The sequence below is a fragment of the Loxodonta africana genome, chromosome 15 (assembly GCF_030014295.1).
Source record: "Loxodonta africana isolate mLoxAfr1 chromosome 15, mLoxAfr1.hap2, whole genome shotgun sequence".
Lineage (NCBI taxonomy): Eukaryota > Metazoa > Chordata > Mammalia > Proboscidea > Elephantidae > Loxodonta > Loxodonta africana.
Genome location: NC_087356.1, coordinates 42,970,965 through 42,997,839, shown reverse-complemented (window position 1 = coordinate 42,997,839; position 26,875 = coordinate 42,970,965). Strand labels below are relative to the sequence as shown.

The 26,875-nt window shown below is 40.6% G+C and overlaps 1 protein-coding gene across 1 annotated transcript in view; it reads right to left on the bottom strand.

Annotated features, from left to right (window-relative positions):
• Window positions 1-549: 549 nt before the first annotated feature.
• The window catches only part of RMND5A (required for meiotic nuclear division 5 homolog A), a 77,087-nt gene continuing 50,761 nt past the window's right edge, over window positions 550-26,875 (bottom strand). The window contains exons 4-9 of the mRNA XM_064268816.1: window positions 26,580-26,680; window positions 12,470-12,636; window positions 11,418-11,583; window positions 8,676-8,778; window positions 6,404-6,558; window positions 550-4,913 (exon numbers count right to left, since the gene is read on the bottom strand). Of these exons, the coding sequence (XP_064124886.1) occupies window positions 4,850-4,913; window positions 6,404-6,558; window positions 8,676-8,778; window positions 11,418-11,583; window positions 12,470-12,636; window positions 26,580-26,680 (756 nt within the window). The 3' untranslated portion in view covers window positions 550-4,849. The remainder of the gene's footprint in view (window positions 4,914-6,403; window positions 6,559-8,675; window positions 8,779-11,417; window positions 11,584-12,469; window positions 12,637-26,579; window positions 26,681-26,875) is intronic.

Here is a 26,875-nt window from a genome sequence, read left to right as displayed (position 1 = left end):
GGCTACCACTGTGGTGGGAACAGGGCAGGGTCTCAGCCAGCCACAGGATGGGCCTGAGGGTGCAGCATTCTGGAAGCACTAATCTCAATCTTCTCCTTAGGAACTCGGGATGCGCCAGGCCACCTCCTCTTCACACACAGCTGGTGGCCCAGTAACAGATGACAGTGACACTGATTCTTTAAGTGCTTTCTATGCAGACTTCCAACAGATGTGAGCCATAAATTTCTCCTCCCAAGCTGTACCAGCACCTTGATGCTCCCTCCTTATACCTCTGCTACCTGGCACACTTAGACAGACTGCTTCCACAGAACACTGTTTAAATGTGCATTTCTTTAATTTTTAAAAATATATATAGGAAAAGCCAGGTGTTTTACACAGGAATACACAGATTAACAAAGCATTTCTTAGTTTTCCAAAACTCTATTATATCAGTCTGAAATTTAGAAATTAAATATATCAGAATTTTTTAAGTTAAAATGAAATCCCTGAAAACTACTGGATACGCTAGACTTTATCTACGAATCAAAAGAGCAGAGCATATGAATATGGTTTGTGTTAAAGAAGGTTTATTGTTAGCTTTATTGCCTAGTTTCTACGTTGCGGCTTTATTGTGCCTTTGCAAACAGGATACATTTTTTTAAAAACTGATCAAAATTTTCCATACATATAGCTCTATATGATAGATTACAGTGCAACACTATTCTTGTTACATAATTATAGAAATACTATAGAACCCAAGAACACAGGGTAGGCAAAAAGAAATACAATCCTGAGCCATCTGAACAAGATGATTTGATGAATCCTTTTAGAGCAAATTTAGAAATCACAGAGGTGGAACAAAAATAAAATACATGCACACTGCTGTCATGAGCAAAATCCATTAGACACGCGGTCCTCCCCAGACACATGCACACACACACACACGCCTGTTTTCCTCTCCTGCTTCCTGCCCATCCCACACATTCAGCCCACCCCTTCCCAAAAGAAAAGATCAGGCACAAATCCTAGTGGACCCACAGCTGCCTGGCTGGAGAATATGAAGTGACCCTGAAGAAAGCGTGCAGGTACTCACCCACGACCTGAAACAAAGCACGTGCGCTAAGCCAACTCCAGCTGCTCTCGCCTCTTTGGAAGTAACTGGAGCATATGCCTACTACGGTGGGAAACCACAGGGGGAAATGTCTTGAAAACAAAACCTTGCTTCTCTTCCTATGTCTTGAAGTAAAATCACCCTAAAACTAATTGCCTCATCTGCTATTAAAATGCATTTGTCATTCTGCCTATTTTTGGTATTTATTTAATAGTTCAGTAAGAACAGTTCATGAACCTTGTACCTGTTTATGGTAGACACTATTAATGGTACCACATAAAACCTGCCGCAGTTGGACAGGCCTACGAAGTACAAACCTTCTGTGTGTTCCTTGCTGACATTCCCTTGGCTACAGCACCCTAGTGTTACCAAAGACAACATACACAGAGTTACGTGATGACAGGTATCTGGTCTGTGTCCTCACTTTATGCACCTCAGTGATGAAACTAACCAAACCATGTCTCCACCCTTCCCTGAAAATAACCTGAGTCAGCTGACTGAACAGAGCCACCAGCTTGGCTGTCAGCCCACTTAATCAGAGGTCGAGCTGGAAAACCAGAGGGCTAATGAAGTCTACCAGCAGTCTGTCTTGTGCAGATAACCAAGAGTTCTTGGTTTTTGCAATATCTACTGTCCCAAGGCTGAAACCACCAAAGTGGAAATAATCCACAGCATGAGGAAGGCTGAGCCTACAGTGTGGAGCCTGTGGGACCACTGGAGAGAAAAAAAGGATCCTCTTTCCCCACAGTTCAGTGTGGGGTTTAGTGTCTGCACACATTAGCTGCTACAGAAAAACCCAAAGATTTAATTCATAGCTTTCTTATTTTCAATTAAATTTTCACACACTCAAAAAATACTCATACATCCTATGAATATGAGGTGGCCCTTTCCTTTAAAATTTTTAAAATTAAGAGGCACCGATACCCGTTCATCTATGTATAGAAATTTCATATAATCACCACTAAAACAATAGAAATGGCATCTGTGATCATCGCACAGAGGAGAAAAAGACTGAAAGACAACCTTAGCCGCAGATGTTTTGGGTAAGTCAGAATCTAAGGATTCGACAGTAAAGTTTCAGTGGTTCAGCAGAGTCCCATGGCCTTTGTCCACAGCTGATAAAAAGAAATGGTTCCCAAAGAAATGTAAGAAACCATTCTGAAATTCTATTTTCAATGTACACTGTTATAATTAACTGACTGTAAACACCTTGGCTGCGTCACTACCTTTTACAAGGGGAGGCAGAGACAGACATAGTGCATCCTTCCACACTGCTGAAGGGACAGCAGCGATGATGTGGTCCTGACACCATCTGTGAAGGTGCTTCTAGAATAGGAAGGACAGCACACTGTATTTCAGCATCTTTGGTTAAGGTCTGGCCTCTTCAAGTCCATCTCACCTTCAGCATTAGTCTCCAATGAGTTCTCAGCCCATGCACTTAAAGAAGGTCAGATGACATCATTTTCCATATTGTCAGATCAGCAGAATTTCAATTTTTTGGCCCTAACCCTGTCTGATTGGACAACAGGGACCCTGCAGAGGAAGCTGTATAATGACATGCTTCAGGTAAAGCGTATTCTTTAACTATTCATGTTCGGTTAAAGGAAGTTTCATGAGCTGCAGAGAAAACTGCCAACAGGATTCCCCACCCTGGAAAGGGGACAAAGCGGCTCTGGCTTTGTCTTTGGAAGTGGCCCAAGGAAACTGGGTCAAGTGTCTGGCCCGAAAACATTACCACCAGCCTCTACCTACAGCAAGGTCTGTATTGTTCAAACCCTATGTGAAGGCTAAATGTTGTGTAGGTGTTTGTGTGATAAAATCAGAATAAAGCTAAATGTGATGTAAGGAGAAATGGGTAAAAAAGATGACAGTCTGGGTTTTAATTCAAAAGAAAAAAAAAAAATATATATATATATAATAAAACAGGTTTTATACAATCAACCAGAGTATTGCCTGGAATTCTCTACCTTCTCTATGTTCTCTTCCTCCACTGCTTTAGTGAAGGGAAAGAGAATTTTATAGAAGGTTCCAACTGTGAAGCAGAAACATGGGGCAAAAGTCTGTGAGGTCGGACTGAGATTGGACAAAGCCAAGCACTAGGAACCAGGCCAATCAAGATCCCCGGCTCACCCACACAGCATGCAGCAGCCCTCAACTTAAGCCTGGCGACACACAGCAATACCTTTTCTTTCACAAAAGAATCCCAGCTCCCCCAAGTAAACGCTTCAGGAGAAACCATTCAGGCTGATAAACTCTGCAGATGCTGCCAATTTCCAATGAACTTAGCACCAAATCCATTATTCTCCTTCCCTAAACGAAGTCACTCTGTAGTTTAAAATGTGAAGCGTCACCTTCTCTTTGCTTCTGTGTTTTCTTCCTTCTTTGTTTTGTCAGGAAAGTTTTCTGATGTTGATGTTCCGTTCCATGTCAGACGAAATAAAGTTTTAAAATATTTGGTGATTTCTGTATAATATTCTTCTCGTAATGAAGTAGCCTCATGGATCTAAGTCAGCCTTTTCCATGTAGTTCATCACACAGAGAAAGACTTACACACAGCTATTTCTGGACAGTGCATTAAATGAAGATACCTTACAAGAGAAAAGATCATTACCTGTATCCATCAGAACAGTATACAGATTCACAGTCAATGAGATGATATGCTCTGCAGAAGAGAAGCACTGAATACAACAGTATACTACTCAAATACAAAAACAGCAATAAACATATTCTGCATACAGAAAATTTGCTAGCTTCTAACTTTAAAGATTTAAAGTGATGAGACTGGTAACTGCAATTTAGGACTGGAACATGCTTCTTCCCTTCCAGATACACAATGTCTGATGCTGGTACACACACACACACACACACACAACACTGTGTATGCAATGATATACAATGCAGAAGACAGCCAAGTCCTGAAGGCAAATTTCAGAGAACAGTGCTACCAAGACCGAGAGAGCGAAGAGCAACTTAAGAACACTTCTAACTTTAGAATTTCATTTTATTGAACACACTTTTAAAGCAAGCACCTCTTAGCAATAAAAGCAAAGAAACAATAGGACTCATTCATTCCACTCTGTTCTAGTGGAAGACTTGTTACCCCAACCTGCCAATTCGTGATGGAATTTTAAACAGGCAGCCCACTGGGGCTACAAAGAGAGCCCGAACACGGGTGGTGCAAACTCCTTAGTGAGAGCTGCAGCAGAGGAAAACGGCAAAAAGCAAATTTGGAATCTATCACAGCTTTCTTCCTTAAGCAAATAAAAACACAAATTAGTTTTATAACCACAATTCCATTTATCAAACTTTTTTCTGAGTAATTTTCATTTAATTATGTATACATAACAGGGAATAACACTTCTCCACAAAATTCTCAAAGCTTACAATTATCAAGAAAACGACAAAAGTAAAAGCAGGAGAAATATTAAACACAAGGCGGGGAGGTCAACTTCTGTTTTTGCTCTTAAAAAGTAAAAAAATCACCATTTAATTAAGTACAAAAACCTGCATTGAATGACAACTGCTGGTGTATTTACTTGATCAGAAATGAAGACCAAGAATATAATAAAGCCCTATGATAACATTCATCTGGAGCACTCCCCTCAGTGTGTGTGTACTAAAATGTTGGCAAAGTTTCCGGAGCATTAGCTTATATATAAACCCGGGAGTCCTTGGTTAGCTGCATTAAATGGAACGTTCTCTTCCGAAATGCACCCACAATTCAGTTTCACTTACAAATTGCAATCTAAAGTTATTTCTTCAAAAAAATATCTGTTTGGCATCTCCTGGACTTTGTTCCATTGGACAATATGGACACTTTAATCTAAAGACAAGGGGAAAAAAAAAAATTCAAGGAACAGGACTGGTCACTCAGCATTCAATTTTCATCTAGTTATAGACAATTTTTAACAATTACACACACACACACACACACACACACACACACACACACACACACACACACACCCTCTGCGTGTCTGTCTTTTGCTCTGAACATTAACGGTGCTTTCCTTAATATAACTGCCAGTCTCAGAAGGGTCACAAATAAATACTACTCAAGTCAGATCCCAAACTGCAAAGCCCTTCTTCAGTGGAAATCAGTGAAAAGTATTTTGCTTTTGGGGTCTCAGAAGTAAATGCAACTTCTCCAAAGATTAGGCTGTATCTGTCTCTAAATCAATTTCAAATGTGCTGGTCATACAATCCACTCCATGGCAGCAGGTCTGATGGCAGCTGCCTAGCTCACGCCAGGAACACCTGAGATGACCCTGGAGCAGCGCACAGGCCGCACAGTGTGCACCAAGGCCAGTGACTGGGCTTGCGGGTTTCACCCCGACCTACACTACCAGGGCTGCTGCCGAGTATGCAAAGGGCACAGGCAGCTTCTTTATCAAGCCAAGGCCTTCTCATAAAAGAAGGACCTTACCATAAGAAGGCTTGAAATAAACTCCAACAAAAAATTCTCTAGCTGCCTAAGCTAGAAATATTGGAAAGAGGCTTCTGAAACTTCTTTTTTTTTAAGTTGAGCTTATTATTTATAAAAATTACAAATGTACATGCCCTTTGAATAGCAATTCTAATTCTACAAATGTATACATCATGGACAGATAAGGTCATTCACTTTAGCACTGTATAGAGAAGCAAAAAAATGGCAACATCAAAGCTCACCAATAGAGAACTGGTTAAATAAATTATCACATTTCCACATGGTAGAATACTCTGCAGCTTTTAAAAATAGAATGAGGACTCTCTATGCAGCATATAAAAGACTTCCAAGACACACCACAAATGAGGAAATCAAAGTGCAGAGGAGCATACAGCACACTACCATTTATGTGGGGAAAAAAAAAAGGGACACAGCATTGCCTCCTTTGTTAAATCACTCCGTAAAAGCTGGGGTCCTGGTGGCACAGTGGCAAGTGCCCCGCTGCTAACCAAAAGGTCGGCAGTTCAAATTCACCTGCTGCTCTTTGGAAACCCGACAGGGCAGTTCTACTCTGTCCTACAGGGTTGCTATGAATTGGAACTGACTCAAGAACAGTGGGTTTGATTCTGGTTTATGTGAAAGCTAATGGCCAGGAAAGGCTTCCACCTATTATGATAAAAACAGATCATGCTTACAGATCTTATCAGCAAATCCAGGAATCAGCTTTATAAAGACTAAAGATCAGATCCTACCCACCATGCCAAATGAATAGTTAAGGAATCTATCTACTTCTAAATCTAGCTGTATTTATCTATCCTTGTTACTTCTTATCTTTCCACAGAGTTCTAAAGAAAAGTTTTCAGTAACATTTAAAGTCAGACACTTACTTGCTACCATTAAACATTTTATTCAGGGCATCTCTTGATATAATATGACCACAGACCAATTTCATGGGTGGGTTGTTGTCTGTTGTTTGCTGACGAAGAATGGGACAGGCAAATATAGAGTGATACCAGCACTTTTTACCAAGGTCCACTTCAATCTGTTAAAAAAAAGTACAAAAGGCTACAGTTGTGTTTCAGGAAGCCATCCACATATTACTACATTTATCGAATCTACACACAAATGGAACTTTGTACAGCACTCTTCTAACTAACTCAAAGATGGTAAGTTAGGGATTCAAAGTGTTACTACTTCATGATTCAGACCAAATTCTGAGGTCTACCAGTTAGATTCAAAAAGGCAAGGCAATGCTGTAGCAAATTCTCTTCACAATTAGTCAGGATATACCTACATCCAACACCCACTAGAGACGACCACGGACCACGACTGTTTTATAGCACGCTTAGCTAGATGATAAAATTCAGGGTAACAATTCTTTTAAAGCCAGACTAAACACGGTTTGCTTCTGTGAGAGCTGCAGACAGAGCTTCCCAGAGAAATCACTTGAAGCAAGGCCTTTCACAGTCTACACAGCAGGCTGCCCATGGCGCTTGTACAAGGCATTTCCCTCTGCAGCAGATAGAACAACACAAACAACATCACGGAGCACAGAGGTCGGCACATGATGGAGGCTCCACAAATGTCAGCTCCAGGTTCTCTTTTTCTTCTAAATCTAAAATGGCTATCAACACAAAAGTCCATTACCCAAATTCTTTCAAGAAAATTGACAAAGGTGTAACAATAATCCTGAGAGAAAATATCATCACCAGGTCGTCACCTCCAACTGCTTTATTAGCTGGACACACAAGCTTTAGGAGACAGCTCTGTTCTGCTATGCAAATGTCAAAGACGCTCACAACATAACCAGGAAGCTGCCAGATCTTTGTCAGCACCTGCCCCGGTGGGCGAAGTGAAGGCTCCAGTTCCCTCACCAGTGTGAACCTGCAGCAGCTGAGCAGGGGGCTGCTTGTGTCCTTGTGTCCTGACCACACGCAGGCCTGAGAACACACCTGCACTTTTCATCAAAAGGAGTTTCCGATAGGAGCCTGAGGCAATCAACTGACTAGTTACCAGCTGGAAGGACAAGGTAATCACAGATAAACCTGTGCACAGGTGTGGGCAGTGAAGAAACAAGTTGCAGTCCTTCTGGGTCTGTGACACAGCCTTGACGAGAAGAATAATAATTCTAGGCAGGTGTTTTAGATCTGCGGTCAGAGGCCTGCTGGAAACGCAGAGCTTTACCATGTGGTAGCCTTTGCCACGCCATGTCATGACCAGATGATGCTCGCCACAACGAGCTGAGTACCTGCTATGTGGCCCATGTTATTCCAAGCACACCTATGCTGTCTCTAGCCTTTAATATAAAGGGAAGTACGGCCCCCATTTCAGAGATGAGCAAGCTGCTGCCTAGAGAAGCTAGAGTTGGCAAGTGATGGAGCTGGTATTCACAGTCACAGTCCTTTCCATTACAGCATTGAACACACAGCCGAGTTGGCCGCCTGACAATTTCTGCTGTCAAAGGAACGTTCTTAATTGTAACATCATGTCCTTACTTTAGCTGATATTAGAAAAATATAACCAGTGCAAACTCATGATTTCATAAATACAATAACACTAAATTCAATTAAATCAACTCACTCCTTTTATATTACAACAAAATGCTAATATGAGTAGCCTGTGGACACTGCAGAACACACTGCTACAGTATGTACAGCCCGCCCTGCTCCTGATATTTCCTTCATTAGCTTTCACAGCTACTTTAAGTCAAACTGAGCGTAAAGGTGGAGAAAATTCCTCCAGTGCCTCCAGAATGTACCTGCGCCCCATTTCTACTGTTTAATCTTATCTGTACAGGTATGTCAGGCCCTGGGTGACACAGTCAATGTGCTTGCTGCTAAACAGAAATCCCAGAGGCACCCTGGAAGAAAGGCCTGGTGATCTACTTCCGAAAAACAAGCCACAAAAAACCCCCTGACGCATAGTTTACTCTGACACACAAGGGGTCGCCATGAATTGGAATCGACTCAACAGCAACTACTACTGGTGTGTGTGTTTGCATGTGCACATTTGTGTGCATGTATATATGTACAAGAACTCCTGTCAAAAGGCTACAACAGCATCTCCTAGCTAAAAGGCAAGACGCGTATTGTAAATTCTTAACGTCCACGTTCTTCCAACAGCAGGAAAGGCAAACAGCCAACAGAAAATGGCACTCACAGGTAATTCATCTTTCTGGTTCCAAACTCCAGTGCATTGCCTCTGTTCGATCACAGCTTTGATATTAATTAAAGCTGGCAGGGCCACACAACCTGCTGAGAAACTGGGAGAGCAGAAGAAATGTCAAGGCGAGACCAGGTGTCAGACCATTTGGTCCACAGAGATGTTAATTCCTCCAGACTCCACGTGCTGGGGCCCTGGCCACTGGGCAGAGCACAGATTCCCCTGCTTTTGCCAAAAGCAAACCCAACCATTTCCATTACAAGAAAATTAACTTGTTTTCCATCCTCCCTGCCCAGGCCCTCTGGTATGTTTCCTGTAGATACTGAAAAACAACCCTTATTAAAAACAAAAAACTATGTTTACTAAATAAACCTCACCGATATGGGAGAAATTACTGTATTATAATTTCTTAATATTAAGTTAGATAATAATTACATATTTAGCATGGTCTTACAACAAAAAAATACTTTATTCTTAATATTAACTAAAACTCATTTTTCCAGTACGGTGCTTAATTGGAACTTAAATTCCTAGTAATTAAAAAATAAACATTTCTATACATAAAGAAGGGTGACTCGCTGTAGCCAGTGCTGAAAGGGAGAGTCCGTCATTAAAGGAAAGAGGCATGAAACATGATTGCAAATGCAAGAAGCAAGGATGGTGTAGGGTAATGCTACTCAGCTATATGCATCCCTCCCTAATGGAATCAGCTTTGCTCTTCCCTGAAGCATGCTGGGGATGAATTCAGGATGGACTCAGGCTAAGGTACAAGGCTGGGAGTGGCATGACTGGGCCAGTGGACAAGACCAACGAATGCCTTAGCAACAAGAAGGAAAACATCTGGGCCTGGACGTGAAGTCCCAGGGAACACTGACTGCCCAAGAACGTGGGAGAAAATGGTGAGCCTTGGTCCCAGCTGGAATGGTATATAAGCTTGGGTCCCTTGCTAGGTAGTTGTGGGAAATACTCCAGCAGGCCGCCATTGGAGAGCAGCTGCTTGCCCGTGTCAGTAAGTTTCCCTGAATAAACGTATGAATCTGGAAAGGGCTACATGTCGGTTCTTCAGATTATCTGCCAGGACACACAGCAAGGGTCTTTCCTTGCTGGAGCTGTCCCCTGACAGATGGGAAATAGCTATTGTTTTTCCAAATATGGTGGTTTTAGCATCAAGTTTGAAAGGGAAAGAAAGAGATGTTGTTAAATAGAATTTGTGGTGAAATGAGTTTCTTTATGTTGCCTATTTCCTTGGCTCTTTGGAAAAACAGCTTGAGAGATTTTTCCCCTAAACGCTGAGGAGTTACCTTTATCCTAGTTTTCTGCCCCAGAAGGTTTGTTACTTTTGTCCAGGTTGACCGGCATTTCCTGGGTAAGCTGTAAACAACTTGTGGTTTGATACTTTTTGTCTGCCCCTGGGCTGCAGCCTTCCCTGTGATTGGTATGCAACTTGAAATGACTGGTCAGTAGACTATACAAATGAAGTGTCTACAGCCTACTGTGCAAATGAAGTGTCTGTGGGCTACCAAGAGGGGATTGGTCAGTTCATGGTCCTGGTGGGAGGGCTGTGCCTTGAAATTTACAAGGAGTTTGTATATAAAAATAACTAACCCCACAAAAGTCTGAGAGACAGAAAGAAGCAGGAAGAGAGAAGCAGAGAGAGGGGGCAGGGAACCTCCTAAAAGAGCTGTAACAGGGGTCAAGAGCTGTAACACTTAAGACATCAAGAGGCCCAGAAGGGGCCCAAAGGCAGAGACGGTGGTAACAGAAGGCAGGGCCAAAAGGAACCTGTCCTCTTGGGGGCTGATAGACGCCTGTCCTGAGGAGGCCGAGAGGAGGACTGCACGGCTGATAGGAACTGAGAGAGCTGTCCCGCACTAAAGATGAGAGACTATGCCTACATGCTTCCTGATCCTGATCCTGAGTTGTATACCTAGTTACTTCCTCAATAAATCCCATAACCAAGTATGGTCTGTGAATTCTGTGTGGCCTCTGAAACGGATTATCAAATGAGGCAGAGAAGCAGAGTGCCATGGGAGGGAGATGGTATCAGAATTGGTAAGAAGGTTAGAGAGTGGAAGTATGTCTGACCTCCAACTCACAGAAATCAGCTTTGGGCTCATCCTGGTCATTATCCCTCCTGAAGTTACACAGGCTCTGATGACACAATTACTACCACTCTCACCATTTTACTGAATTCTTCACTCAGCTGTACCTATGACATAACACCTTTACTATTCTCTCTTAACAGACCATATACCATCATACTTAAGATTATTTTCCTCATAAACTATTCTAAGGCATGATTATTAGAGTAGTACTAATTGAAATGGGGTAATTTTTAATGTTTTATCAAGTGAAAGGAGCGTTTTTAAAGCAAGTACGTGGTGGTGAGGAATCCACTGAGCGCCTGTGGAGTTTAGTACCACTCCCCCAACGTGCACTAAAGCTCTAGCAGTTTTACCCACCACTGCTTTTTCCCCATCTGTGCAAATGTCAACAGAGTAGAAAAGGCTCTCAGGGACTCCCAATTACACTTTGAAAACCGATGTCCTGAAACTATGTGTCACTGCCACTTATGAAGATCTAATGAAATACCAACTGCACTCTTTCCGTTATCAAAGTACTCCTGGAAACTCAGAATGACAAAAGTTCTCTCTGCGTTAAACATCAAGAAATAGCTACCAAGTTAAGAGGAACTAACACTGTAGTACGTATTTTCATACCAAACAGTCAATCCCATACCTGACACTGAGAGGGGACTCCACAGAGAGCCCCAGGAGGGCACAGGCATCCCGTGTAAAGATGTCACAGATGTCAGCCCACTGGTTTGCGTCAAGCAGGTGAACATATGGTGAGTTCTCAATCCCTTGCCTCAGGTACACAAGGCTTCCCATCAAAACCTGAATGTCTGAACAAGAGAGGTGGCAATGAGCAATTGTGAATGATGACACCTGAAATACAGCTTGCTTGTCGATAGCAGGCTGAGAAAAAGCAAATATACTCTGAGCTGATATAAACAAAAAAAAAAACCAAACCTGTTGCCGTTGAGTTGATTCCAACTCGTAGCGACCCTACTGGACAGAGTAGAACTGCCCCATAGAGTTTCCAAGAAGCGCCTGGTGGATTCGAACTGCCGACTTTTTGGTTAGCAGCCGTAGCACTTAACCGCTGTGCCACCAGGGTTTCCTCAACTGATATAGCCTAAAATAATTAACTACGTCTTTTAAAATTCTAGTCCTTAAGTTTGACTTTTCTCCCCACCCCAAATTTAAAAAAAAAAAAAAAGCATGGAGAGAAAGTGATGCAAAGGAAAGCACGAAATATTGAACTTACAGTTTTTTCTTTCATATAGCGTAGCACGATTACCATTATCCAGAAAGGTAAAAATTAAGTCACAAACGGAACCGTCACATGTGCTTGGCTGCAGACCACACTGGCACTTGGACTCAGCTGCTGCCGCCCTTGGCTCTCAGACACGTAGCTATGGCTACAAGAGCAGCTTGAGGCAAGGCAGGGGCGGGACACGAGGGAGCCCACACCTGGCTCTTCCTCCTGTCTCCTCGAAGCTTAATATGGAATCCCAAATACCTGCAGTGTCTCTTTCCGCCTCCTCACTTAAGAGGGTTTAATGTTTTACTTTTGTTCTAGAACCAGCCGGCTTTTCTGTGATTATCATCTACAAGTGTTTTGGTTTATTAGCAAATAATATATCTGTTCTGGGAAACAAACTGCTAAATTCCACTAGTGGCTACAGCTAGATTCTACATATTGAGTACATCTGAGTTCAGACTCACCTTTTTGATGATTTAGGGCAAATGGCTGAAAATTTTTAGCATACTGTAATGCCTCTCGCTGATTTGTAGTTCCACCCATTAACAAGCTAATAAAATACAGTCTGTGTAGCTTAAATTCCAAGGAGCTGTTCTGGGCTATGAGCATTTCTCGGTTTGATACTGCCCATCTACAGAAAAAAACACAAAGGGGAAAAAATATTTTAAAAACAATTAAGAGCAAAAAACCATAATAATATTAACAGCATAGGCAAGGTGTTTTAAAAATTGTTTTTAAGCTCACTACAAAGAAAAGGAAGCGATACTTCCAAATTCATTCTATGAAGCCAGCACAACCCTGATACCAAAAACAGGCAAAGACACCACAAAACAAAAATTACAGACCAATATCTGTCATAAATATAGATACAAAAATTCTCAACAGAATTCAACATCATATTAAAAAAACAATACACCACAACCAAGTAGAATTCATACCAGGTATGCAAGGATGGTTCAATATTAGAAAATCAATCGGCATAAATAAAAGGAAAGAAAAGAATCACATGATCAGCTCAATTGACCCAGAAAAGGTATTCGACAAAGTCCAACACCCATTCCTGATTTAAAAAAACTCTAACAAAATAGGTATAGAAGGGAAATTCCTCAACATAACTAAGGCATCTATGCAAAACCAGGAAATCCTGGTGGCGTAGTGGTTAAGTGCTACAGCTGGTAACCAAAGGGTTGGCAGTTTGAATCTACCAGGTGCTCCTTGGGAACTCTATGGGGCAGTTCTACTCTGTCCTATAGGGTCGCTATGAGTCAGAATCGACTCGACAGTACTGGGTTTGGTTGTTTTTGGTTTATGCAAAACCAATGGCCTACATCATTCTTAATGGAGAGAGGCTGAAAACATTCCCCTTGAGAACAGGAACAAAATAAGGATGCCCTGATCACCACTACTACTGAACACTGTGCTAGAAGTTCTAGCTAGAGCAATAAGGCAAGAAACAGAAATAAAGGGCACCCAAACTGGTAGTGAAAAAGTTAAACCGTCCCTATTTGCAGATGATATAATACTATACATAGAAAACCCAAAACACTTCACAAGAAAACTACTGGAACTAACAGAAAGAATCAGCAAAGTAGCACGATATAAGATAAACATAAAAAAGCAGTTGGATCCCTATACACCAATAAAGAGAATGACAAAAAGGAAATGAGGAAACAATGCCATTTATAATAGCTCCTAAAAAATGAAATACTTACAAATAAATCTAACCAGGGATGCAAAAGATCTATACAAAGAAAACTACAAAACACTACCACAAGAAACCAAAAGAGATCTGCATAAATGGGAAAACATACCTCGATCATAGATAGGAAGACTCAACATTGTGAAAATGACCATTCTACCCAAACTGATTTACAAATACAATGCAATCCCAATCCAAATACCAACAACATTCTTTAAAGAGATGGAAAAACTAATTATTAACTTTGTATGGAAAGGGAAAAAGCCCCGAATAAGTAAAACACCACTGAAGAGGAATAAAGGAGGAGGATTCGCACTACCTGACCTCAGAACCTACTATATACAGCTACGGCAGTCAAAACAGGCTGTTAGTGGTACAATGACAGGTACACTGACCAATGGAACAGAATTGAGAACTCAGATGTAAATCCATACACCTAGTCACCTGATCTTCGACAAGGGCCTAAAGTCCATCAAATGGGGAAAAGACAGTCTTTTTAACAAATAGTGCTGGCAAAACTGCATGTTCACCTGCAAAAAAATGAAATAGGACCCATACTTCACACCATATACAAAAACTAATTCAAAATGGATCAAAGACCTAAATATAAAGCCAAAAAGAATAAAGTTCATAGAAGAAAAAATAGGATCAACGCTAGAGGCCCTAATACACGGCATTAACAGGATACGAACCATAACTAACAGCGCATAAACCCCAGAAGATAAGCTAGATAACTGGGATCTTCTAAAAATTAAACACTTATGCTCATCAAAAGACTTCACCAAAAGAGTAAAAAGAGAGCCTACAGACTGGGAAAAAATTTTTGGCTACTGCAAATCAGACAAAGGTCTGATCTCTAAAATCTATAAGAAAATTCAACACCTCTACAACAAAAAGACAAATAATCCAATTAAAAAATGAGCAAAAGAAATGAACAGACACTTTACCAAAAAAGACATTCAAGTGGACAACAGACACATGAGGAAATGGTCTTGATCACTAGCCATCAGAGAAATGTAAATTAATACCACAACGAGATCACCCTACCCCCCCGACCCCCCACCCCATCCCCACAAATTAAAAAAAAAAAAAACAGGAAATAACAAAATGTTGGAGAGGCTTCAGGGAGACTGGAACTCTTACACACTGCTGGTGGGAATGCAAAATGATACAACCGTTTTAGAAAATGATATGGCGGTTCCTTAGAAAGCTAGAAATATAAATATCATATGGTTCAGCAACTCCACTCCTAGGAATATATCCTAGAGAAATGAGAGCCGTCACATGGACAGACATATGTACACCAATGTTCACTGCAGCATTGTTCACAATAGCAAAAAGATGGAAACCTAGATGCCCATCAACAGATGAATGGATAAGCTATGGTATATACACACAATGGAGGATTACGCAATGATAAAGAACAACGATGAATCTGTGAAGCATCTCATAACATGGATGAATCTGGAGGGCATTATGCTGAGTGAAATAAGTCAATCACACAAAAAAAAACAAAACACATATTGCATGAGACCACTACTATAAAAACTCATGAAAAGGTTTACACACAAAAAGAAACAATCTTTGATGGTTACAAGGGAGGGGAGGGGTGGGGATAAGAAAACACTAAATAGACAATAGATAAGTGGTAAGTTTGGTGAAAGATAAGGCAGTACACAATGCTGGGGAAGCGGGCACAACTTGTACAAGGCAAGGTCATGGAAGCTCCATAGACACATCTAAATTCCCCGAGGGACCAAATTGCTGGGCTGAGGGCTGTGGGGACCCTGGTCTCAGGGAGCATCTAGTTCAATTGGTGTAACATAGTCTATAAAGAAAATGTTCTACATTCTACTTTGGTGAGTAGCATGTGGGGTCTGAAAAGCCTGTGAGCGGCCATCTAAGACTCAGCACTGGTCTCACCCCTTTGAGAGCAAGGGAGAATGAAGAAAACCAAAGATACAAAGGACTAATGGACCACATCTACCACGGGGCCTCCGCCAGACTGAGTCCAGTACAACTAGATGCCGCCCAGCTACCACCACTGACTGCTCTGACAGGGATCACAACAGACAGTCCCAGACAGAGCCGGAGGAAAATGCAGAACAAAATTCTAACTCACAAAGGCCAGACTTACTGGTCTGACAGAGACTGGAGAAACCCCAAGAGTATGGGCCCCAGACAGCCTTTTAGCTTAGTAACGAAGTCACTCCCGAGGTTCACTCTTCAGCCAAACATTAGACAGGCCCATAAAACAAAGCAAGACTAAAGAGGTACAGCAGCCCAGGGGCAAGGACTAGAAGGCAGGAGAGAACAGGAAAGCTGATAAAAGGGAATGCAAGGTTGAGAAGCGAGCATGTTGACATGTCATGGGGTTGTTAACCAATGTCATAAAAACAGTATGTGTACTGTTTAATGAGAAATTAGTTTGTTTTGTAAACCTTCATGTAAAGTACCATAAAAAAATTTTTTTTTTTTTTGTTTGAAGCCCAGCAGCAAGAAAAAAGGGTTGGTTCTGCCATCTTGAGGATGTTTTTGGTAATATCAGTGTGTAGGCCCAGAGACTTTGTAAAGAAAGTAGATATAACACCAACTACACCTAAAAAGGCCCTTTGGCCAGTGAAAGAAGGAAAAAGTATTAATTTAGATAATAATTACATATTTAGTATGGTTTTAAACCAAGATAAGAACAATGCTGTTGTGGCACATCATATAGTTGACACTGTACAAGGCCACACTTCCAAGCAGGTATCAGCCATGAGATCTACTACTCTCTTCCTATTAACTGGCCTGTTTATGAATGAATCGAAGATTCTGAAGGGGCACTTTTTATTTTAAACTTCTGTTCCATACATGATCTGTTTCACTTTGGGGTTAAAAACTATAAACACAGACATTTTCCTTCAAGGTTCTTTTCGTCTAATTGCACAGATGAAGCTACAGCAGTATCACACAGTATATCACACTATGCCAAAATGATTTGTACAGAATGGAAGGAAAGAACAATATTCACACCTTTGAATGCCCCATATCACAGTGACTCAGGCCCCCATAGCACCAACAGGTGGGACGACCAGGTCAGGTAAGCACTAAAGCAGAAAAGTATACCAACCGGCTGTTAAAGCTGTATCAGGTGTAAAGAAGTGTTACTTTATTTCTCTAAATATATTTAAGATGTAGAAGCCATAGTATCATATTGTTCTGAAACTGGACAAATATTTCCCACCTAACCCAACTGACCAAGGACCAATGGAATCTGAACTAGGCATGAATACAAATTTTGAATAGCTCTAATTCCTAAAAAGACCTGTCTCTTCATTTGACAACCATCATAACCACCTGCTTTAAGCAACCATTGGAGCCTGGGTGCAAATTTTACAGTAGCATTCTTATCCACGCTAGCAGTGTTCCCAGGTAGCTTATCATTAATCAATTCATGGCGACTTCTGACACAATGAAACCAGCCTTTGCTGGCAGGAAGGTTCAGTCTCCTTGTAACTACCATTTTCTTTAAATGAGGTGACTAACTTTAATGCTTTGGCTGAATGTTGGCCAAACTGGCCGGGGTTTTTTTGCTACAGTGTTCAATCCAAAGCAAAAATAAACATTCCACTGAAACCACAGGCAGCTTTCTGTGTCTAGCACACTTTAAGAGATGCTGAAGTGGTAAGTGTTACCTTCTTTTCGGTATTCATCATCCTTTTTCAATATATTGGTGCCACAGCTTCATGCAGACCTAGGTCTCATCCTAGCTTTGTTTGCTGTCACCATTTTCAAATTTTCTAATCACATCCAAGTTCATTTCCAGCAATATCACTTGTTGCTTTGCTGCACTTCCATCTTTGTTAACCAATTCCCTCTGTCGATTTTTCTATTTTTATAAAAATCTCAGGGGTTTATCACTGGGAGATGAAGAGTCAAAACAGCTCTGCGCTTTGCTGCCTGTGTGTGGACTGATTTTTAACTGATGCAGTGACCAGTTACCGACAGACTTTGACAGAAGTGACACAACTGGTTACGATCGTGACACACATCTGTTATTTCTGCGGTGACTTGTGGACTGAAGAGCAGCAGAGAAGTTTGTATTTTATGCAACTACTCACAGTTCATATACCATGGTAACTGGAAGGTGATCAGTGTTGCTGAGGGACTGGCCTCCATTAAATAAACCACGGTAACTGAACTTGGAACTGTACTCAGTGAGGACTTTCACAGCGCAATAGAGAAGTCGTACAGGGAGGTAAGAACACTGAGATCTTAGAGGTGGGAGGTTACTTTATAAAAGCAAGGAAGGCCCAGGGTGGCACAATGGAGAAAAGATCTAAGAGGAATTGAACAAGTCAGTTCGTCTACGGCCCCACTATCTTGAAGAATTAAAGAGTCCCCCGCCCCTCCACTCTGCTTTTTTCAGAGGAAGAAAGGCTGGGCTGGAAAACTAAGAGGTTTATCCCAAGAGGGTAAGTTATACAAAACTGGGTAAAGAAAACAGTGGTTGGCTAATAGGATAAACTAGAGGCATTTTTCATGTAGTACTGAGTTAAAGGAGAGAAAAACAAAAAGGCTCAATGAGAAGAGAACTGAGGTGGAGAAAGGTGAGGGCCAAGAACATGTAAACACATTCAGATAATCTAATCTAGTAAAAGGCACTGCCACTGATAGTCATGTGGCCAGATGACTGCAAGCCGGCCCAGGGAGAAGATACCTCCCCCCTCCACAAAATCTGAAGTTGTGATACTATCCTCCCAACCTAGGTGCTAGCTAACTTTTTTGCGAAAGTAAAATCAAACCTAAACTGAGTAGCTGAGAATAGGTTTAAAAATTCAAGGCCCAAGCTCCAGTACCATATTTTCTACAACTATCCTAACAACCTCTCTGTCCACAGAATTCTAGGTGTTCTTTATCTGAACCTCCCATATGGCTCATCTCAATCTGTTTGGTAGTAAAGATTCTGGTCTCTTGAAGGCAGGGACCTTCCCTTGCTCATCTGGTTACCACCTACTCTGAATGGAGTACACTGATAAAGAGCCAGAGGTTAATAGGGACAAAGATGTATGGACTTAGGTCCTGACCTGGCAGTGTGAATTTGGGCCATTTGTTACTTAATTCTCTAAAGCCTGTTTCCTTACTGTAAGGTGGGAAACTTCAAAGCGTTGTGGGCATTAAATGACAGTGCTGGGTAAAGCACTGACCATACAGACTGGCACAAACAGGCATTCAATAATAAGCTACTCGATGTATGTTTATTGAACGGGTGAGCTCTGATGTAGCACTTCAAAGTCATGTTTTTAAGAAGATTATATTTAAAAGCCAAGAGTTACTTGATCACTTCCATGTAATACTCAGCGCCACTTTGATTTCTGTAGCACCGGCTGTCTGGGAATACGACTAGCTGCATGCTTTGGTTAATCACCTTCAAAATTTTTTGAAGTTTTCTTAGCTAGAAGTTCACACTAAATATTTGGGTATATGATTCACTGAGCAGGGATAAGGGGTAGAAGACAGTCAAAACCTTAATCAACCTGGTTTAACAACCAAATCCAAAATCTACAAGGCACGTGACAAAAATGTAGCTTGCACCAAAAGCTGAAGCCACTGTCTACAAAGCACTGGAAGATACATGACCGGAAATAAACCAAAAATGAGTTACTGAGATAACAGGGAATGGATGTACTCTGGATAATGGTATTTCTAACAGAAAACTTCTGATTTTTTAATTAAAACAAAGAAACAACTACCACTATACTATACCATAACCAGCTAGCTAACAACAAATACAGTTAAATTATACCTTTACTGTGATTTTTTTTTTTTTTTTTGCTCCCAAATCCCCAGTGTGGGTCATAGGAGCAATGTCAGCTTTGGAACTGTTCTTTGTTAGGATAAACACTGTAGACAAACAAAACGACACCCAGTAAGGTCACCAATGTCAATGATCTCTGCTCAATGCCAGCACATTCTCCTAATAGAGACCTTTCGGGTCTCCTCCATAAAGAGACTCTAAAACAATACTACTTACCCAGGTGACTAAGAAGCAACCCACATCTGCCCAATTATCCACCAGAAAGAGTAGCATTAATCATCCTAATTGTCAGGCCTCTGAAAAGACTTGGCACGTTACTAATTCCACATTTAGAATTTCCTTATTATTCCAAAAATAATTAAAAACAAGATTTCCCCTCCATAGTCAGCTGTTCTCCCCTGGGAGTCTCACTGCCAGGATCAGTGTATTTATGTACCTTCTCTCGGAATTTCGCCAGCCTGGGTAACACTGAAATATAAATGCATCCTGCCAGTTCCTGCAGCACACTCCTCGATAACCTTTCACAGCACCCCCTGACAGCTTACAAAAAACCTCTTTTTCTAGTCTTCTTTGGGACTAGACTCTTGGGGGGTAAAAACTGATGTTCAGGGGAATGAGGGACGTGTATTCACTCCACAGGTGTGGACAGTGTGCCTACAGCACTGGGCTGGACATTATGAGCGACCAAATCAAAGGCTTTTTAAAAAATTCAGAGAATGGCAGAAATGCCAAGACTCAAGGTTCAGCCAAAACAGAATCCTTTAACTTTGCTTTAAAATAAACTAAACCCACTGTCGCCGAGTCGATTCCGACTCAGTGATTGAAAAAGGTAGACATTTCATTTCTGAGATATTTTAATTGGTAATTTCTCAGACATGGGTTGAGTCTACCACTGGAATTATTAACATTTCACTCATTTCGTGTGATTCTTTGTCCTTCTCTCACGTGCTATTTAAAAAACCACGAATCATAGCACTATATTTTTGAATCTACTAAAAAAAAAAAAAAATTCCAACTTGATACAAGGTTCTTGGTAATGCAGAGATCACCACAAGTGCCTGACAGCTATCAGGGTGAACGGCTCCCATGTTAGACAGCACAGCTCTACAGGCTAGTGATTTTTTTTTTTTAAGTACTTAAATATGACATTGGCTTATTTATTACCAAGTTTCCTATAACAAAATCAAGAGATTTTAATCTCAGAACCTACTATACAACCATGGTAGTCAAAACGGCCTGGAGACTGGTACAATGACAGACACATAGACCAATGGAGCAGAACTGAGAACCCAGAAAGTAAATCCATCCACCTATGGGCAGCTGATCTTCGACAAAGGGTTGAAGTTCATTGAATTGGGAAGAAAAAGTCTCTTTAACAAACGGTGCTGGCAAAACTGGATATCCAATTGCAGAAAAGTGAACAAGATCCGTACCGCACACCATACACAAAAAAACTAACTCAAAATGGGTCAAAGACCTAAATGTAAAACCTGAAACTATAAAGATCATGCAATTAAAAACAGGGACAACACTAAGGGCCCCAATATATGGCACAAATAGAATACCAAACATAACTAAAAAATGCACACACAGCAGACAACAAACTAGAGAACTGGTATCTCCTAAAAATTAAACACTAATGCTCATTGAAAGACTTCACCAAAAGATGAAGAGAGAACCTACAGGCTGGAAAAAAAAAATCTGGATACGGCATATCCAACAAGGGTCTAATCTCTAAAATTTATAGAAAACTTCAACACCTCAACAACAACAACAACAAAAAAACAACTTGATTAAAAAATGGGCAAAGGACACGAATAGACACTTCACCAAAGAAGACATTCGGGCGGCTAAAAAACACATGAAGAGATGCTCGTGATCATTAGCCATTAGAGAGATGCAAATGAAAACTAAAATGAGATACCATCTCACCCCAGCAATAATGGCACTGATCAAAAAACAGAAAACAACAAATACTGGTGAGGTTGTGGGAAGATTGGAACTCTTATACACTGCTGGTGGGAATGTAAAATGGTACAAACACTCTGGAAAATATGGCATTCCCTCAAAAAGCTAGAAATAGAAATACCATATGATCTAGTAATCCCACTCCTAGGTACATACCTGGAAACCCGGGTGGCTTAGTGGTTAAGAGCTATGGCTGCTAACCAAAAGGTTGGCAGTTCGAATCCACCAGGCACTCCTTGTAAACTCTATGGGCCAGTTCTACTCTGTCCTGTAGAGTTGCTATGAGTCGGAATCGACTTGATGCAACGGGTTTTAGGTATATATCTTAGGGAAATATGAGCTGTGACACGAATAGACATACGCACACCCAAGTTCACTGCAGCATATTCACAATAGCAAAAAGACAGAAACAACACACATACCCACCAACGGATGAAATGGATAAACAAACGGTGGTACATACACACAATGCAATACTACATGAAATGTCTCACAACATGGATAAATCTGGAGGACAGTATGCTGAGTGAAATAAGTCAACCAAAAAAGGACAAATATTGCACGACACTACTGTTCATGAATAGTCAAGAAAAGGGTTACACACAGAAAGAAACATTTTTTGACAGTGACTATGGACAAGAGGAGAAGGGAAGGAAAATCACTAACTAGATAGAAAGCAGACATATGTTAACTCCTGTGACGCGAAAGGCAGAGCTTAACACGGGAAGTCAGCACAACACGACCAAGGCAAGGGAAGACATTGACGGGTACACAAGAATAAAGGACAATGACAGTAAATACGATAACATACACAATCCTGCAACAACAGTAATAATGAACAATAATTTATGAGTGGATACACAGGTAGATAGATATGTACGCTGAATAGGTGTGGGAGGGCGTGCATATAAAGTTTGGCTGTGGATATTTCTACATACATATCAGTATGTGCAATATGCATACTTATACATATAACAGAGCACACAGGGGGCACAGCCATGAAACATCCTAGATATAACCAAACACCTTGAGGGACTGAGTTACTGGGCTTGAAGGCTAAGGACCATAGTCTTCGGGGACATCTACGTCAATTGGTACAGCACAGTTCACAAAGACAACATTCTACATCCTACTTTGCATCTGCCACCTTAAAAACAGCATCTGCCATCTTAAAAGCTTCTGAGCAGCCATCTAAGATACAACTATCGATCTCTTCCCATCCAAAGCAAAGGAGAGTGAAGAAAACCAAAGACTCAAGGCAACAAGTAGCCCAAAGGACTAACGTACCATAGGAACCACAACCTTCAGTGGCCTGAGGCCAAAGAACTAGATGGTGTCCGGCTACCACCTCCAACTGCTCTAACCCCACCTAACCATTAGTGTAGTCACTTAAAAAAAACAGATGAGATAGTTCTTGTGTACTGATACAGATAAATATTCAAGTGTTAAGTGAAAAAACGCAAGATTCAGAACAGTAAGTACAGTAGGCAACCATTTGTGCATAACAAAGTACACATACACTTACATATATTATGCATTTACATACTACACATAAGCTTGCAAGTGCACACGGTATCTCCATAAGGATGTGCAAAAAGGTCGGTGGTGACTATCTGTGCGGAGGGAAATAGGGTGACTGGGAGCCAGAAGTGGGGAGAAGACTTGCTTTTCACCGCATACCCTTTGCTGTATCTTTTGACTTTTCTAACTTGTCCATCAGATGACTGATGCTAACATAAAATTCAAATATGGGTTTCATATAAAATAATGTTTTAAAAATGTAAATCTAAAGAGGAAGGGTAGCCTGTAATGGAAGCCTAAAAAAGATGTGACTGAGACAGTCCAAGGACCATCTAAGGAAAGGAGTCTTGGTCAATAAACTGAACCGTCCAACATCTTTGCAAGGCTGTATGAGTCAGAATCGACTCGATGGCAACAGGCTTGGCTTTTTACAGGTTCTCCAATGTGGAGATAAGGGCATCAGGATATTTCAGCCCGATACCATTGAGTATTTTCTAGAACAATCTCCTCTTGTTCCAACTCCATGCTCAGCAAGTTCAGATTAAACTGTGCCTTACACATGGATCTGAGCTACTTTCAAAGCCATTAGTAGTCCAGATTGTACATACATTTTAGCATTGTAGGCTTTTATAATTTTGTAAAGCTCAGGCCTACTCTTACATATTGAAAAAAAAAAATAGGCTTCCAAGTCTGCAAGATTAATAATCAGATCCTAGACAATGGCAAATTCATCAAGGTAATATTACTCTTTGAGACACCTTTAGGAAGGCAATCAATGGGTTTACCGAAAAGACAGCACTTTCTTTCAAAATGTCAATAATTGGCATGTAAGTTTCGAGGACAATGTCTATTTGTCTAATATCCCCCATGTCTTGCTGACGCTGATTACTTTTGGCTTTCCTTCTATCTGCCACATGAAGGAGGGGGTCATGTTTGTTTAAGTTCCACTTCAAATAATTCTCTCATTTATTGAATGCCTACTATGCAGTAAGCACTATGCTAGGTGCCAAGAAGAATTTAAAAAATGGGTAAAGCTATCTGGGTAGGTACACAAACTCAGAAATACAAGGGCATGAACAAAGAGCAGGCAGGACCCTGACTCTTCCTTGGTCACTTTTCTCTGCCGTATCACCATTCTTTCCTGCCACCTTCCCATGGTCTCTAAGAATTTATGGTCAAGAGCTAACTAACACTCTTCAGGATTCCTTCTCTTCTAGGTTTTCCATGGTCGCTACCCATACCACCTTTTCTGTTGTTGGCTTCTGCCTCCTCAACCACCTAGGCTGCCTGGAGGAATGGCTGCAGTCTCCCATCTCCCTCTTTTCCTTCGTGGGTGCACCACAATGCTTCCTCCCACCATGTATAAACAGATGATGCTACACAGGCGGTAGGTATTTCCTTCCCATATCTGAACCAGAATTCCATAAACTGGTTTCTCGTATTTTTCAACCTGTCCATAAAATTTTCTGTTCCTTGCCCATAAAAGATGCCTAGCAAACATTTGCTTTGCATTCACCAGTAATAGGCAAGAAACAGAAAAGTATGAGTTGTAGTAATGGAATTATCTATTGAACGTGACCGTTTCCCAAATTTATGTTCTATAGAACTATAATTCTGTGGATTTTAATAGGTGTTATTTCAGAGAAAACAAGGATTCTTTGGTTAAACATGCATGTTTTTCAACTGGGTTATACAAAATTAAATGAGTGTCTTTACTGTAAGACTACTGATGGCCCACTGAACATGCTGAAGTCAGTCTCTTAGAGTAGAGTATTAGGGGGTTATTACGTATAGCACTTCCATGTACTCTTTTGACAGAGCAATAGTCCCCGAAAAGCAAAGTGAGAGAATTTTTACTGTATACTTATGCCCACTGCTACCACCATGTGGATGGAACAAGTCCTCCCTTTGCGTGAAAGGGACTGGCTTGAGGCTACGATATTTACAGAACCAGTTGATATATATCATGGGAGAAAGACCTGGCCATCTGCTCCCATAAAGATTACTGCCTAGAAAATCCTACGGGGCAGTTCTACTCTGTCACATGGGGTTGCTATGAGTAGGAACTGACTCTCCTACAACATGATACAGCTTTCAATAAGAAACAGAAAGCACATAGTTAAAATGATCTTATGGGTTTTCTTCATTCCAAAAGAAAAAGCCTTAAGTACTGTGAGGGCTCAGCACACTTCCTGGTAGGCAGTAAACTCTTAATACAAGTTTCATGAAAAACCTCAGAAACAAATATATAAATTTCCCAATCACTATAAAACAACGGGCATAGAATACAATTAATGAGAATGCTGACACGACGTGATAAATTAACTCCTGTCATTGATCAATTTGTGTAGAAACTGTCAAAGGAACCTAACTTGCTGTATGAACTTCCACCAAAAACACAATAAAACGTTACTTAAAAAACAAAGATAACTAACTGGGAAACCCATTACATTTTTATATTTAGGCTCCCTCACTCTCCTTTACAAATGTTTAATTATCTAGGTGAAAGTATCAAAGTAGAAAGAATGCTTGTCATTTTAAGACGTATTAGAGGCACCTGAATGAATTTATCTCCCAGGTGTGTCACTGCATAAAATCTGCTTGACAACAAAACTATACAAAGGTAATACACATCTTGCACAGTCGTACTGTTTAAGTGAGATCCATCTTTAAAGACAGAGTACCTGAAATTTATATTTCTAATTTATATAGAAATTTATCACTTGCAAATTTATACAGGAATTCTACCTGTTCATCTGGGCTGGTTCTAGGACCTTGCAAAAATTTCTAAGAAATGATCAGAAACAGAAAATTAAACCATAAGAAATTAAATGATTGAACAGAAGTTGAGGGAAAAAATGTACATTATAAAAATCAACAAGAATCTTCTCAACTATTTTTTTCCCCTGGGAACATTGATCTCAAATCCTTTCAGTTTTAAAATACCAAGGTTCCAGGGCTATGATTTCACAATATCACTACTTTTATCATTCACTTTCTTCTCTTTAAGTCATTTATTTACAAATAACCTGGTAATCCTTAAAAAGCTCTAGGACAGGGGTCCGCAAACCAAGGACACACAGCAAAAATGCCCTAGTACCTGTACACCAGATGGCCAAGAATGGTTTTTACATTCTTACAGGGTTGCAAAAGAATAATATGTGACAGAGAGCTTTATGCGGCCTGCAAGCCTAGAATATTTACTATCTGGTCTTTTACAGAAAGAGTTTGCTGACCCTGCTCTGGGATACTATTTCTTATAGCTTACTCAGTCATTTCAGATAATTCACATCAGTGATAACAGCACAGTGATATCATCAAATTTTACAGTAGTAACAAAGTAGAGTTCCTTCATTACGATATTTGTTCTCTTTGTGCGTACCATTTAGTTCCAATAACGAATTAAATTGTTTTTTTAGAATGCTAGGACAAAACCAAGCACGCTGTGGAAGCTCAAATATCAAATTATTTAATATCAAGTGTATTTAAAAATAATATATCTGAAAATCTCCAATGTGCTTTCTAATTAAATTTTCTTATAGAGTTCCCTCAAAGTATTCAAAAGAAAATAAACTCAGTAACTCACTCCAGAGCAGGTCTCAGAACTCTGACTTTTAACGCTTCTAATATTCGATTTAGCTCCACAAATGGTTCTTTCTGATTTGGGTCTACAGAGAGACCAGATTCCTGAAAAAAAGGAAGAACTTTTGTTACTGGTCATCAGGGTAATGAGATCGCAGTAAAAGCACATTCTAGATTATAAAATATGGGGGAAGCCATTAAAAATAACGTCTTTCAACATGTATTTCTATGGCAGAGACTAACAAATGCCCCGAGTATCATTCTTTCCCTTTACCATTGTAGAACCCCAAGATTTTAACT